At 39.8% G+C, this 15,400-nt stretch overlaps 1 protein-coding gene across 3 annotated transcripts in view; it reads right to left on the reverse strand.

Moving 5' to 3' along the window:
• Window positions 1-1,826: 1,826 nt before the first annotated feature.
• Window positions 1,827-15,400, reverse strand: part of NUP155 (nucleoporin 155) — a 37,641-nt gene continuing 24,067 nt past the window's right edge. For 2 of the 3 annotated variants that reach the window (XM_066616940.1, XM_066616938.1), the window contains 14 exons: window positions 15,054-15,187; window positions 13,883-14,074; window positions 12,776-12,914; window positions 11,619-11,754; window positions 10,193-10,346; window positions 9,028-9,132; window positions 8,726-8,880; window positions 8,144-8,273; window positions 7,317-7,430; window positions 6,741-6,861; window positions 5,329-5,439; window positions 4,835-4,971; window positions 3,395-3,501; window positions 1,827-2,357 (listed from right to left, as the gene is read on the reverse strand). In XM_066616940.1, the coding sequence (XP_066473037.1) occupies window positions 2,219-2,357; window positions 3,395-3,501; window positions 4,835-4,971; window positions 5,329-5,439; window positions 6,741-6,861; window positions 7,317-7,430; window positions 8,144-8,273; window positions 8,726-8,880; window positions 9,028-9,132; window positions 10,193-10,346; window positions 11,619-11,754; window positions 12,776-12,914; window positions 13,883-14,074; window positions 15,054-15,187 (1,874 nt within the window). In that variant the 3' untranslated portion in view covers window positions 1,827-2,218. The remainder of the gene's footprint in view (window positions 2,358-3,394; window positions 3,502-4,834; window positions 4,972-5,328; window positions 5,440-6,740; window positions 6,862-7,316; window positions 7,431-8,143; window positions 8,274-8,725; window positions 8,881-9,027; window positions 9,133-10,192; window positions 10,347-11,618; window positions 11,755-12,775; window positions 12,915-13,882; window positions 14,075-15,053; window positions 15,188-15,400) is intronic. The other variant, XM_066616939.1, reaches the window with a different exon arrangement.

Below are 15,400 nucleotides of genomic sequence, written 5' to 3' on the forward strand. Positions count from 1 at the left end.
GAAACTCCCTGCCACATGATATGGGGGAAGACACAATGCAGGGACTGGGTAGAGTAGATAGAGGGAGGTTCTTTTCCTCTCACACGACACCAGAGCCAGGGCACGTCCACTCAAACTGAGTGTTGGGAGAGTCAGGACAGACCAAAGAAAATTGGTGGAACTCCTTGCCACATGATATGGGGAAAACACTACATTATCTGAATTGAGGCAATTGTCATGTCATGGGAATGCTTCTTCTGCATGACAATGCACGTGCCCACACACAGCAACCTTCAGAAGGGTTTACCAGCTGGTTGAGCTCCCTGGCAGGAACCTTTGGGAATAAAGGACATGACAATTCAGATGAAGTTTGCATGGAGATGTTAACTTCTGAGCAGTATTACATTGCTTTCCTTAAGTCTTTTTTTTAAACAGCTAAGTAGTACTTAGTTTGAGAATAGCCCTTGTATTTTAATTTCTGGAAAATGTGTTAAACACCAAAATGTGATATTTTGTTATTGGGACATTTTAACACGACAAAGGCATCTTTTTGTGTTTTTTAAACAAAACCATCCCAACTGTTGTGACTCTGTGGCAGAGAGGAGTCACTGTTGAGCAACATGGTGGGAGAGTGGTTGGAATGTCAGTGAAAAGAAGGGTAACAGCTAGAAGATCTCCTGCCAGATCCTGTGTGGCTTTCCTGTGAAAAGCTCAGAATGTTCCTGCAACTAACATTCAGGAAGCTGGTTACACCACTTCAAATAACAGCTGCAGTTTGAAGGGTTCTATATACGTGGAACAACTTTTGTAAAGACCATTATAGGGTCTAGGAAGCCTATCCGTGTAAACCATCTTGAGCAATATCCAAAGAGCACTTTGAGAAAAGGTGGTATATAAATACATCCATAAATAAATACCTCCCCACCCCCCACCCCCAAAATGTAATGGGAAAACTTTAGAGACTGGTTTATCGCAGCATAAGCCTTCCTGGGCTAACAGAAGTCCACATAAAAGTGTCACAATAAATTAGCCTTTTAAAGGAAACACAGTTCTTCTGGCTTTGCTCCTCCTTTATCCTTTAGTCCATAGCCGGCACTTAGGGAGCAGGTTGACCTCTTAACCAATATGCTGCTGCATGACCAATTATGACTTACTGGTGGGCCACAGACGTGGTTTGGGAACCACTGAGATAACCACTTCCACACAAGTTGGAAGATGTATGGACATGACAAATGTCAAAGGAATAATGTAACTATTTCTTCAAACACAGGCTTTCTTTTGAAGAAAGAAGAAACACTATTTCTTCAAACAGGCTTATTATTTGGGAATAAGCCTCATTGAACTCAGTGAGACTTACTTGTTAGTACACATGCATTGGATTGCACTGTAAGTATAATCTTGCCAAAGGAACAACTTTCAGAGGGGCCCTGTTAGCCTCATGGTAGCTCAAAGACTAAGAAATTTATTGTAGATTATGCAAAATCTTATATCACATTACATTATGTTTATGCTATAATACATTTGTTAGTCTTTAAGGTGCCATAAGACTGTTGCTCTTGCCAAGAGACTATGAATCATTTGTTTATTCCCCAATATTGTTTTTTTCACCCCAAATCACACTTCCCAAAATGCACTCATATATTTATCCCTACTAAAGCAATTGCTCCTTAGGAGAAGCCAAGGAATGGTTGGTTAGGAAATGAAAGAAACAATAGCTGTCTCATCCTCTTAGTAGGAGGATTTAAAAGGTACACCATAGTTCTCTCCCAGCACAACTTGGCAGCCTTACTTTAATTTGTCAGCAAACACAATCTTCTAGCCACGCTAACAACATGGTTAACCTCCAGTTAATTGTTTTATTTATACACTGCCCTCTACAATCTCAAATCATAGCAAAGAATCTCACTCATTGCTCCATGATACAGACAAGCATCTTGTGCAAACTGTATGTAAAATTAAGAAGGACAACCATTTTACAAATAATTTTAATTGCCAAGGCAAGATTACATAACAACCTTATTCCAAATAATATAAAACTGTTTCATTGTTAGAAAAGTTTGGCACCAGTAAAAAAAAACACACATACACACACAACACACTGCCATTTGTACATTCTGCTATGTGTGAAGTTAGTTAAGAATGTAGTCATTCAATTCATTTCAGCAGGAGCTCGGTTTTTTCAGGCTTCTTCTTTTCAGATTCCAGTGCAGCAACAGTTCAAACAGTTGCCTCATTGTAGTCAATGAAGCCGCTCCAGCTTAGCTTGCAGAGATTTAAAGTTCCCTATGATGGTCTGTACAGTTAGTGTCAGGCTTATGGACTGCAGCTCAACCAGATAACAGCTAACAGCATCCAAGCAAATGTTTGTGAATCGTCGTCTACAGGAGAAAGAAAGAAAATAATTTGTTGAGGTTTATTGTCGGTATACAGACACCACTAAATCTGCTGTAGCCTCCTTTTAATTCTGGAGCTTCAGTAAAAGCTCCAGTCTCAGCGGAAGTTTTTATGAACTTGGGTCAGTGATCTTCCACAGACCATGTGTGGCAAGTTGTATAAATGAAACAGGCTGTGTCAGTTCCAGGGCAGCAGCTAGAAGATGTGGAAGACATTCAGACCAAATCGTGCATAAAGTATTTATCCTCCCTGTCTTTTCTGGATAAGATATTCTCTAGAGCACCATCTACAATTATAGTGCTGTATAAATATATAATGTGGAGGAATACAAATCCCCAGATTTACATACAGTACAACTTTTCCAGAGCGAATACATGCAAAAGGGTCTGTCTCAGAAATTATTCCTAATGAACCTCAGAAGTGTTCTTGGAGCCAAGTTCTATTTTTTGTCATCTAGAGTAAATATGCATATAAGAATACACAGTCAAGCATATTTCCAAAATATGGGTTGCCTTCTGCTCACATAGCCTTTGAGAGCACTGACTTCATGCTGGGGGAAATGTAAATGAAATAAAAAAAAATTTTCTTATTAATTATCTGAGTTTTACTGGAAAAGTAGCAATGAAAGCTAACAAGCCTACACACACTTTGCTATCTTAAAAGTTAGAATTAATCTTAGGTACATTTGGGGTGCGGAATCCAGAAATGACATCATTTTGCTTGATTGGCTCTAGTTTGGGGGTATGCAATAATCGCCTTGAAAGAGGATTTAAGCAGCTTCCTCATGAGGAAGCCATGGCATAGGCTTCCTCAGGAGGAAACTGCTTGAATCAGCATATGAAGTAGTTATTCCATACTTCAAACTAGAACCAATTGGGCAAAACCAATGCCATTTTTGGATTTAGCACCCCCAAAATATCCTAAATTCATTCACATATCCTTGGCAACTAAAGGGGGGGGGTTGCTACATCATCTTCTACACTGATAAAGTCCATTTAAACTCAGTCAGAATCAATGTTACCTCTCAAAGGCAGGCACTTTGTTAGGGTCTTGTACATATCCTGATAATAAGACATGAATACATTCCAAAAGGTGTAAAGGCTTCTTCATTTTGCTCCAATATGGATCCTACAAGGAAGAAGTAAATCAATGGGGACAGTTCATCAAATGTGATTATGTGTCTGGAATGTGCAATAAAATTAATGCATTAATAGTCTGATTATAGCAAAGAAATGATAGAGGGACATGCTGAGATGAATTTATGTACATGATAACTCATTTATTTATTTAAAAGATGTATACCCTGCCTTTCCTATGCCGAAGCAAATGCCCAAGGCAGCTTACAGTCAAACCTCAGTACCCACAGGGATCTGTTCCTGACCCTCCACGGATACCAAAACCCACAGATAAACAAATCTGCAGGTCTGGTTCATAGGACCACCCAATATGACCAAAGATGTTCTCCATTCGCCTTTCAACAGTGTTGCAAGGCCTTTATGGGCCTCTAAGGGCCTCAGAGGCGCTAGAAAGGCACTTCTGGTTTTCATAAAAACTAGAAGAAGTGCCTTTCTAGCACATCCAAAGGCCTTTCTGAGGTTTGCAAAGACCGCATGCAGCAGGAATCAAAAAGGCTCTGCAGGACTCAAAAAGGCTCCCAGATGCAACTGAAGAACATCACCAGTCACATCTGGAAGCTCAGGTCTGGTCTGCACCATAAGTTTGGAACCCCAGGTTAGTTAAAACCACAGGTTCCAAATCTACTGGTATGGAGGTGGGATCTGTACCACATTATCTGTAACAAAGCCTATCATATACAGAAGTAATAAATGTAGAGATTTGTCACCTCACAAAAGCCCTCAAAATTCTCTTTAAAACTCCCATAAAAGTGGTAGAAGCTTCTTGCTCAATCAGGGCACCTGTACAACACATTTATCCCAAGGATTCACTTACTGCACAATCCTAAGTACTTACTTGTTAAATAATAACAATAATAATAATAATAATGATACAGGTATTTATATACCGCCTTTCTTGGTCGTCAGATTTCTCCTCAGACTTTAATTCAAGGCGGTTTACATAGGCAGGCTGTTCTAAACCCCTGTAGGGATTTTTACAATTGAAGAAAGGTTCTATCTTTCAAGAACCACAACATTTCAGATGGATCTTTTATGATCTGGTATCACATTCTGGCCTCCAGTTTCCTCCCAGGCTAAGAAGCAGCTCCTTCATCTCTCACTTGAAGGGCAGCTAAAGAGCAGGTGGAATAATAAGTAAATATGAATCAGTGTGCATGGACATCTGTGTCTAATCTATTCTGTGCAAGCACACAGACACATCAAATATCTAATCTATTCAAGCGCACACACACCAAATAGCATACCCGAGCAATGTATTACACATCTTGTCTTTCAACTTAAAATAGATACATTGAAACTAACAATTCTGACTTCTTTTCTCTTACCCGTGCTTTGAATAACTGATCATATACTTCAAGAAGCCTTGGAAGTGGCACACCAATTTCCTGCATTGTGTAAGTCACAAACCCAATGTCCCAGTTCAAACAACACACTTGCTGTTCTAGATACTGCACTAAGAAATCTGCAGGGGAGAAAAATTATATGTATTTACCTGAATTCCCTAGTATTCAAATCCCCCCTCAGTCACAAAGCTTCCTGGGTGAGCTTAGGCCAGTAGCTCAGCTTCACCTACCTCACAGGGTTGTTGTGAGGACATGAAGGAGGGGAGCAGCTGTGTAAACTGCCCTGAGCTCTTTAGAGGGGTATAAAAATGAAAAATAAAGTAAAAATAAATTCCCTTTTGTATTTATTTCCAGACTTTTTCATTAAGCTTAATGTTAATATTTTCCTAGAATTATGTCCCTCTGTTTTAACAAATGCAACCCTAAGGGATTCAACAGATAACCACTTTCAAACATTCTTAATTTGAATTACATACCTACAGGAAAATAGCGAGGTGTCCCAGCATAGATTTTTCCAAGCATGATCATCTTCAGGCTAAGGGCTTGCATCCTGTCAGCAGGACTCATAGTTACACTATCACTCAGCACTAAAAGGAAAAAAAGAAAGCTTATTTTAGAAGGACTATTAAATGCTTATCATTTTCTTTTTAACACACAATACAAAACTTCTTCCAAATGTCAAGTTTCTAAAGCAATTTTCTCTCCCACAGATGAGCTATAAGACCATATCTGTGTATTCAAAATCTTGGACAGATTCTAGTCATGCAAACTAGATGTCCTCCTAAGCCAAGACGCCAACAGCAAATTCAATAGCACTCCCAAATAAATGCGTATAGAACTACAGCAGCCAAAGTTTATTAGCACATCTGTAAATGGTTTATAGGTAATGAAAGTAAACAGCACATAGTGCTTTACCCAAAAGTTCTTCTGAATGTCAAACTACTATGGAGTGGACTAAACTATGTTAGCTGAATTAGGTGTATCATGCAGTCAATAGCTGTACCCTAGCCCCAAAAAGGCCATTTCCCAAAAGAATTGCTGGGGAAATGCTTTAAGACTATGAACCTATTCATATCATCTATATGGAGACTAAAATACTTAACACATACAGTGTTCAAAGAGTTTCACATAAGTCATCTCAGTAACCTCAAGCATTCGTCAACCAGGTATGTAGAACAAATGAGAAGAGTAACCAAATTAAGTCACCACTCAACTAGAATAAAAAAATAAAGCAGTAGTCCAGACTAAAAGGGAACCCACAACATTGCTCCTCTACCTTAAATCTAGAGAACTGCAAGGTCAAGAAAGCTTGTAGGAGGCAGCTTCCATGCCACCACCCCTCAGTGGGGGAGGGGCAGACTTGAAAATCTAACAGAGGCACCTTCTGTGAAGTTCCCCTTGCACCCCATCCCATCATCTTCTGGAAAATCTCCCATCTCTCAAGAGAGACTTTTCAGGGATGGAAAGAGCAGCAGTGGGAAAGAAGAGCAAGGAAGCGTCCCTCTACAAACTTCTTTACATTTACAGTTCTTAGCTATAAGCCAAGTCTTACTCATTTGTCAGTCTGCTCATGATGAAACTATGTAGACATACCTTTAAGTGCTATGTATATAAGGAGCAGCAGATCAATTTCAGTTGGTGAATATGAAGAAATAAAGACTTTACCCTAATGAGTTATTTGGAGATGGATCTCCTACATGAAACCCACTTAAGGTACAACTCTATCCTATGATAGCCTCTCTTCTTCAATTCAAATTTGAGTGAAAATAACTAGCATCTGTATTTTTAAAAAAGATGTTTTCTTTTACATGAATGGATGAGGATACAGAACTATGTCCTTCTCGGATTCTGTAAACTTTCTAAAAGTCTTGCTACTAACTGGACCTACCTTTTTCAATTATTTCTTGCCAGAGGGTCTGCACCAAGATAGGGTCTGAAAGACCAGCACAATGTAGAATGGCCAGCTTACACTCAGAGAGTTTGAATGGATCAGCAAATTCCCCATACAGCTGCAGATTTATTTAAAACATAATCCAGTTTATTCATTCTTACACAATGAATTCAGAATGGAAAAAAAAGATTAAATAGTAGCTTACATCAGCAAAGAAATGGAAGTACTTTCAATAGCAGAACTCCACAATAGGTTTATTACAGACTGTTTCCTTGTATGTTTGGTGTTAAGTGGGTTATAACGTACATTTGGATGGTTGATATCCAAGGCAATTTTTTGCCATGCAATAAAGCAATTGCTCAAAAGGAAATATAGGTAAGCAGGAAGAATTAAGACAGGACAGCACATAAAATTAAAAGCGATAAGAAGCAGGTTTTTGTTTTTTTTAAAGTATAGTAAGTGCCAAACACTTTTTGGGGGCTATGTTATTGTCAGAACTAGAAACTAGAAGTTTGAAACCTGAATTTATCTGCACAACACTGTAAAGTCTGGAGTTTTGTTTACAAACATCACCTTGCTTATTTCCATCAGCTCAGAATCCAGCTGTGAAATGGCATCCTGCACTGAAGAATGATGGGAACACTGACGCTGTAATGCTTCTTGTATTTGAAACTGTATCCTGGCAACCTGGTTAAAAACAAGATATTTTCATAGAAGTAAGGACAATAGCAAGCACCTCTTATTAGTCCTCTCTCATGTGACCTATTATAGTGACTACATATGCAACAAATAATTGTCCAGTGCTTCTCAAACTATCTGATGTAGCAGACCAGCAATTTCCACCCCCTCCCCCAATGCACCAGGACTGGTACAATATGTTTGATATTACTACAATTTGTTTCTTTCCTGTGGTCTTTCCACAGACCACCACTTTAGCAATGGATTAGTCCACCCAATTAAAATGCAGACCAATTTATTTTAATCTAGGAACCACTCAGCCAATTAAGAAAAGTTTGGAGGCCCTTCTCTAAGTGTCAACGCCTTTTGAAGTTAGATAGGTGGCTACCTGAGGCAGGAACTTTCAGAGATAGCATCCAAACTATGGAACTCTGTCTCCCGACACGTGTACCTCATTTGCTACCACTGGAACGACTTTTACACAAGAGGATTTTTTGGCTCCCCCCCCCCCCCCCACTGCAACTCCCTCCAGGATGGGAGACTCTCCAAAATAGTGCTGGATGTGATGTAGAAGGACAGTATCATGACAAGAGAATTTGGAAGCTATTGGTGTGGTCACCTTGCACAAGTGCAAGTGACTTCTACTCACATAAGAGAACTTCTGGATCCAAGCTGTTCTATTGAGAAATATCTATTCTAAAACAATCATTAATTTTACTTACTTCCATTTTCTCTTCCAATTCATGTAAGAATTCACCATCTGCGGCTATTGGTGATATTGCTGTCGAACTCTTAGCACTCAGAATAGCACGTGCAATGTATTCAAGACGCTGCTGAAGTGAAATTTCAGTGCTGTTAAATTATAAAACAATGTGATTACTACGATGACTCTGCAGAATAAGGCCGATAAGAACATTCTTTTCTTTAGTCATTTTAAAATCTAGGTCCTGTTATTCAACCTGTATGTAGCAAACCATTTCTTCTCCTGATAAACCACTGATATAACACTCTTAAATCTATTAAGCATAGGTTCCAACCACTTGTCTCCCACTATCTTGAAGCCTGGCCATCTTCTCTACAGTGCCTTGAAACATGCAGCAACTAATCAAACACATTTAGAATACATGCAGAAGATTTATAACCCACCCTCCCCCCAACAATGGGATGCCCAGGGCATCAGCATAGTGGTTATCAATAATAAAAAGGCCTCATTTTACAAATAATGTAGGAACAAAAATAACCAAAGAAACCTGAAGTTATTTCAGCATTAGAAACACAGATAGATAAGCAAGCTACCCCCTTACCTGTGCATATCGGCCAATTTTGCTAGCACTCTGGCTGCATTACTGAAACTTCTATTTTTCTCAAAGAAACGCCACAGTAGATCCATATAGCGAACCTTGTTTTGATCAACCTTGGCCATCCGCACCAGATATGGCTCCAAAAAGGGAGAGTTGACCTGCAGGAAACCAGAACAAAACATTGAATTATATCAGTTTGCTGTGGTTGTATTGTATCCACTCCAACTATAAAATACGCTTTTCAAAATATCAAGATTGTATCAAAAATGTTACTTATATTTCACAAAACTGGACCATGATCTTACCTGCAGCAACTTATCTGAGAGGTCAGCCTGAATCAGCCAGCTGTAAAGAGCAATACTGAAAACCTGATCTGTGGAACGTTGTGCTAGTTTTAGCATTTGCTCAAACTAGAAAGAGAGGGGGGGGGGAGAATTAATGATGCTGTTCCAAAAGATTTCATAAAGCCACTACCTCAAAACAGAGGATGAGTATGAAAGTACAAATGTCATTTCAAACATAATAAATGCTAACCTTAAAAAATGTATATTTGACAGTACAGGGGGCCTGCATATCCCCCAAACTTGTATCCACTGTTTCAATTTACTGCGGATCAGATCTGCAGCACGCCCCTGCACATCCCCTTTGAAGGCGAGGGGAGCTGGGCTTCCCTCACCTCCAGAGGGTCTTCTGAGGTCTGCAGAGGCTGCCACTGCAGGTGTCAGAATGGACAAAAAAACCCTTCAGATTTTTGGAGGGAAACTGGAAGCAACTTTTTAATGGCTAGTAATGCCTTTAATGCTCTCTGGAACCTTTTTTTGCCTTTTCAGTCATTCTGAGGCCCACAGCACCCACATCCGCTGCGGGCCTCAGAAAGCCTCCAGAGGCAAGCCTAGCTCTCCTTACCTCTGGAGGGCGGGGGTGTCCCTGGTTATCCAGTTTCATTTAACCACTCTGGCATTTAGCCAGAGAGCTAGCAAAATTGGCCAATATGCACGGGGGGGGGGGGGGCAGAACCCCTGTGGATACCGAGGTATGACTGTAATTACTGCACTTGTAGCCCTTTTGAAAATCTTCTGTGCCTGAATTCACCCTTGCACCTAAATTTCCACAACTAGCACTCATGGAAGTTGTCATGCTGCAACAATGTTCTGCTATATATTTATGCTACATTTAAAATATTGGCCTGAATTGGAAGAACCATATGCCAAGTCAGCACCCTCATGATGCATCCCAAATAGCAGACCCTTCCCAGGTGGCACATGACAAACCCCTGAATCTCAAGGAAGTTTCAAAAGCACACTAGGATAATGATATGATAAAAATTCAAAACATCCTATTTTGCACACTCAGTGATGTGACGGCACCTAAGGTAGTTCTTTTCATCTTTGGCTAATGCGGTTAGATTAGCTTTAAGACTCTTTCATGAAATTAATGACAGGTTCGGTGCACGTCTGGCTGGTTACTTACATGATGTCCTGCTTCTTCATTGCTCAGCATATTGGGATCAGAAGACAAGACAGGAGGACCAGGCTTTTTGGGCACACTGGGTGACTGAGGTGCAGCTTTACTTTGATTGACTAGTTCCTGCAGAGTATCTGTGATGCACTTATAGCTGTTTAATCTGTGAAAGTCAATGGAACCCCACTCATGAGCAAAATTTCAGACATTCAGGGCAACATCAGTAACCTTAGTAACTGAACCATTCATTCCATTTACCCATGTGCATGTACTTTTCTACAAGATGGCAAAAGCTTTGCTCTGGCTGTTGCGTCTTAAAGGGCAAGAAAGTGGAGTGTAGAACATATTTGTGAAATATATAGGTATAGACCAAATGTTTCTCAAACCAAGTCACTTGGATAAAAATGGCTGAAAACCCACTTTGACATTTCTGTGAAGCTTTCATATGAACACCATCATAAACACAATGGCTCAGACACAATGGTGTAAACACAATTACCCAATGTTAAATAATGACTTCCAGTATAAAGTTTAGTTTATCTAATAAAGTCCAAAACATCTATCAAGCCTGGTATCTTTATAACAGAGAGCACTTCAAGTGCCGTGTTAAAAAGAAAAGACAACTTGCCCGGAGCCACAGACAAGCACAGCACAGGCCTATCTATATTTATTACGATTCTGTCACAGCTTATGGGCTGTGTGTGCCCATGTGTGTGCCACTTAATGACAGGGATATGTTCTCCAATTCCCGCTGTTATGTGATTAAGTCATTGGACTGAATGGTCACTTAATCTATTGCCTTTGCTGTGTCAACAGACACTCCTTGCCAGACACTAGCTGGCTGCACAGGCTACTGGAGATAGACTGCCTCTCCTTTGCATTAAGAGCCTTTTGGATGTGTAAACAGAAACTCTGCTGCAGACTATGGAAGATGCAATAAAGAGCACTGTTATTGTGCTTTGACCACCATCAAATACGTGGTCCATCATTAAGCAAACTGTTAAGAGACTGACGCCTGTATATTCTTCAGAAATAAAATAAATAGTATTCAAGTTATTTGGCAATAATTTCAGTATAGACAGTTGGATCAGAACATGAATGTAACTTTTCTAACAATCTTAATGGGGAGGAAAAATAATATTGTTTGCGTGTGTGAGAGAATAAGTGTAATTACATTCACACACACACACACACTCCAACAGAAATGCTTACACTCCATCACCAACCATCTATCTATACATTTTTGTTTCCTCAAACACGATTTCAGCTCACCTCACTAGTGATTCATGAAGATACTGAAAATAATCTAGTTATTTCAATTTCAACTTACAATTGATTTTGGAATTTATACAGTTCCACACATGCACAACTCCAGTAAATAACAGCTAGCATCTCTGCACCGAAGAAAAATTTCCAGCTGTGTTCATAACCTTACCTCTCCTGGAAAGCCTGAAACCCAACAACATCCTCTTCTGGTTCTCCATTCTTGTAAAAATGAAGCCCAAGACCTTGGGGATCCTTCTTCTCTGCAGCAGTGAGGGAAAGTTCTACCACACCCTCGTAGAAACGCACTTAAGATTAAAAAGAACACACAACAGTTGTGTTTACAACAGTTTATTAAACTGTATACAATATAGGAAACAATACTGAAACATTGGACAAAACTGCTACAACATATTTCCACTTACAAATTGTAGAGCACCTCATTATTTCCTTTAAGCCCTAATTCTAGGCTGTGGTCTTTGGGGCTGCAGGGAAAGCATCTTGGCTTGTATCCACATTTTTCAGGCAGAGTTTCCCTTTTCCAAGTCTTGGAAAACTAGGAAAGTCTTGCACATTTCTCCAGTTTTCATTGCTTCTATGTACTTAAACCAAGTACAGCATATCTATAATCCAGATCACATCTAAAATTCTGTAAAGAGTTGCAGTCCTAACCACAAGTGCCATACTGGCACTCTAGTGACAGCATAACCTATTCTGGAACTTCTAATCAGATGTGCAGATTTGCTTGAAACCTTTTAATATCTTATTGAAAAGATATCACCAATTTTCTGAAGGGTATAGTGTGTAACACACATATAATTAATACGCATCATGGAATATCCAAAGGTTATTTGAACTAATAAGCAAAACTGCCATCACGCTATAAATTTACTCCCAATTCAATATATATGTCTGAACCAACACTGTTTGACAACCCACAGTTTGTGGGTGGCTGTTAACCAGGCTCTGAATCCATGGGTTGAGCTGGTTTGCAAACTTCAGTTTGAAAGAATTGAAGTTTGGCATTACATCTGAACTGACAATGTTTGGGCTACTGAATGCCCACTTTGAAGGCCTGTTAGGGAAATAAAGCAGGGTATAAATTGTAAATAAAAATATTGCTCCAGTAGCCACTACTTGGGATAAGATACATGGATTCTCAGTGAAGGGTGAATAGGAAAACACAACTAATCATGGTTTGTCTATACATCTAAAATAGTTTCAAGTTCAGTCAGCACAAACCATAATTAGGCATTACTCCTTAAAAAACCGATAACCTTTTAATGAATTTACAACAGCACAATTAAGCTTGTATAACTTGCAACTCACCTTGCCTATATTGTGCACAAACATTGGCAAGATCCACCTGTGTGCTAATCTTCTGATATTCTTTCAATGACTCTCTGAGCATCTTCTCTTTTTCAGATTTATTCTGAACTTGTCGGGACCTCTGGAGTAGTTCATTTGCCTAGTAAGACAAAAGCAGAAATCAAAGTTTTCATTCCCCATCTGAGTGTCATTTCACACAAGAACTAAAGTTTTCTATACAGAAGATCACCTCATATTTACAAGGGAGCCACCATTATGGTTATGCACTGTATGAAATAGAGGCCCATTCATTACATGTGAAGAATATGCATTCTAAAAATTTGATCCAGGACATGTTAACAAAGAAGTAAGTCCCATAGAGTGCAATGGGTTTCACAATCTTGACCACCTTTCCACTGGATTTATAACCTACTGTAACATTTTTTGTGGGCCTAACTTGTACCTTTTACTAAGGAACATCAAGCAGATCAATACAAGGTGGAAAAAACCCAAATCTTAAACCATTCAGGCTCAAAATTGTGTCATAATGGAACAAATGATTAGAGAAACAACTGATGCAATAGTGGTACCCAACCAGTAGCATAGGTACAAGCTGGTGTCTGGTGGGACTTCAGGACCCCTGGACACACACCACCCAGCAGTGAGACCAGGAACACACCACAACGAACAGCTGTCGGAGGCTCCAAAGCATGCTTTCCCATGCTGGAAAAAGCCCTCCCATCCACCCTGAGCATCTTTACTGGTCTTTGTCATGTTGCATCTGACCTTCTAACCCAGAAGTAACTAGCAATTATGTCATCGCCAGTTACTTCCGGTGGTACTTTGAATGGGTGAACCATGCAAAGTGGTACAGTGGGGGATAAACACTGAGAAACGCTGATCTAATGGAAGCAAAACCAGAATTCTGCTATATGCCAATAACAATACAATCATTTGCAAAGATCAACTAGTTTCATTCTGAACCAGTTCCAAGGACAACTGGTGCATTTTAAAACTTAGTTTTAGTTTTGAACTCCAGGATAACCCAATGTGAGGTTTACAAGGTATATGACATGACTTTACAGAAAAAATAAATGTTGTCCCTTTGTCAGTTTACTATGCTCGTACCTTTGAACAGACAGCATCATCTGTGCTGTAAAGCAGTGGACAGATATCCTGTAAATGTGAACTGATGCCATCTACAGCAGCATGGTCTCGGATGTAACAGTTGATAAGGGAGGCAATGAGGGCTCCCGTTAGCTCTTTGTCTCCAATTACCAAGTCTCTGAAAGTAGTAACCTTCAGATGTTCCTGAAAGTCCTGTGTGAGAAAAACATTCACAATTTTAGTTTCAACTGAATATATTTAGATTTAGGTTTTAGACCTAAAGCATATCCTGATGTATTCATAATGAAGGAACACAAAACTGTTAAGACAACATAATTTATAGCAAAGGTACTGAAACTAGTGAATAGTGACCCACCAGCCTGGGAAGCCCTGTTGCTGGCCCCATAATGGGCAAGAAAGGGGAGAAGGCAGCAACACAATTCCCAGGATCATGCTGCTGCCAAGGATGCAGGGGTGGGGGGTGTTTCTTATTTAAAGCCAGTGCTGGCCTCCTGGGGGTGCAGGGAGCCCCACAGAGCCCTCTGCAGAGCTCCCAAGCCTCCAAATGTGTAAAATTTGTGATTGGAACCCACTTCGAGTTTTGCAACTGAAAACCAGAAGTGTGTTCCAGCTGTGATTTTTACACATTTGGAGGTTTGGGGAACCCTGCAGAGAGCTCCGGGGGAGTGAGGGGGTCACCACAATTCCAGGAGGTTGTGCTAGCTTTAAGTAAGTAGAAACACACACCCCTTGTCCCTGGCAGTGGCACGATTCTGGGGATTGCATTGCTGCCTTCACCCCTACACTGCAACAACTTACCTCAGTTCTCGAACTCTGACAGTTTGAAAGCCACTGATTTATAGCATATGCAAAGTAATTTTGAATGAGTATACTAATGAAAACAATTTTACCAACACTAACAAAATAATGCACTATATGCTATTTTCAAACTTTGAAATTTGTGTCAAATCCTATTTAATAAGCTGGCATAAGCCAATAAGTCCATTATAATTTAAAAATGATTTTACTAGTTTGTAGGGGATTCTCCAAAAGGTGTTTAAAAGATTACAAAATCACTGAGTGCTACCTAATTTCTAGAACATCTGGCTAGAAATAAACTTCCTGGTTTTAGCAGTGGGAACACTGCATGTTTTCCAGGTCAAAGGGCTACTAGCTGTGCCACTTCACATACCTTCTGAAGCTCACCAACGACAACATTGAACTGATGCTCACAAAGAAGCTTCCACAGTGCCAAAAATTGGCAAGTCTTGCGAACAAGCTGTTGGATGCCTTGTAGGGAGGCCTTCTCAGTCAATTGTGCCTCTGCTGCAAATACACAGGCAAGTAAGTTACTTGGAATGCACAATTTTTCAGCATCATTGTTTCTACTCAGCCCAAAACCTTTTCAAGACTGCAACATGAAATTACAGAACTGTATGACTAAAAGAAATGAATCTCCAAGTTCATTGAGTTTCAACCCTCTCCAATAAGGTAGGATTCACCAAGTCTATGGCCATCCCAGATACAGTAATACTGTCA

The sequence above is a fragment of the Tiliqua scincoides genome, chromosome 2 (assembly GCF_035046505.1).
Source record: "Tiliqua scincoides isolate rTilSci1 chromosome 2, rTilSci1.hap2, whole genome shotgun sequence".
In the NCBI taxonomy this organism is placed as follows: Eukaryota; Metazoa; Chordata; class Lepidosauria; order Squamata; family Scincidae; genus Tiliqua; species Tiliqua scincoides.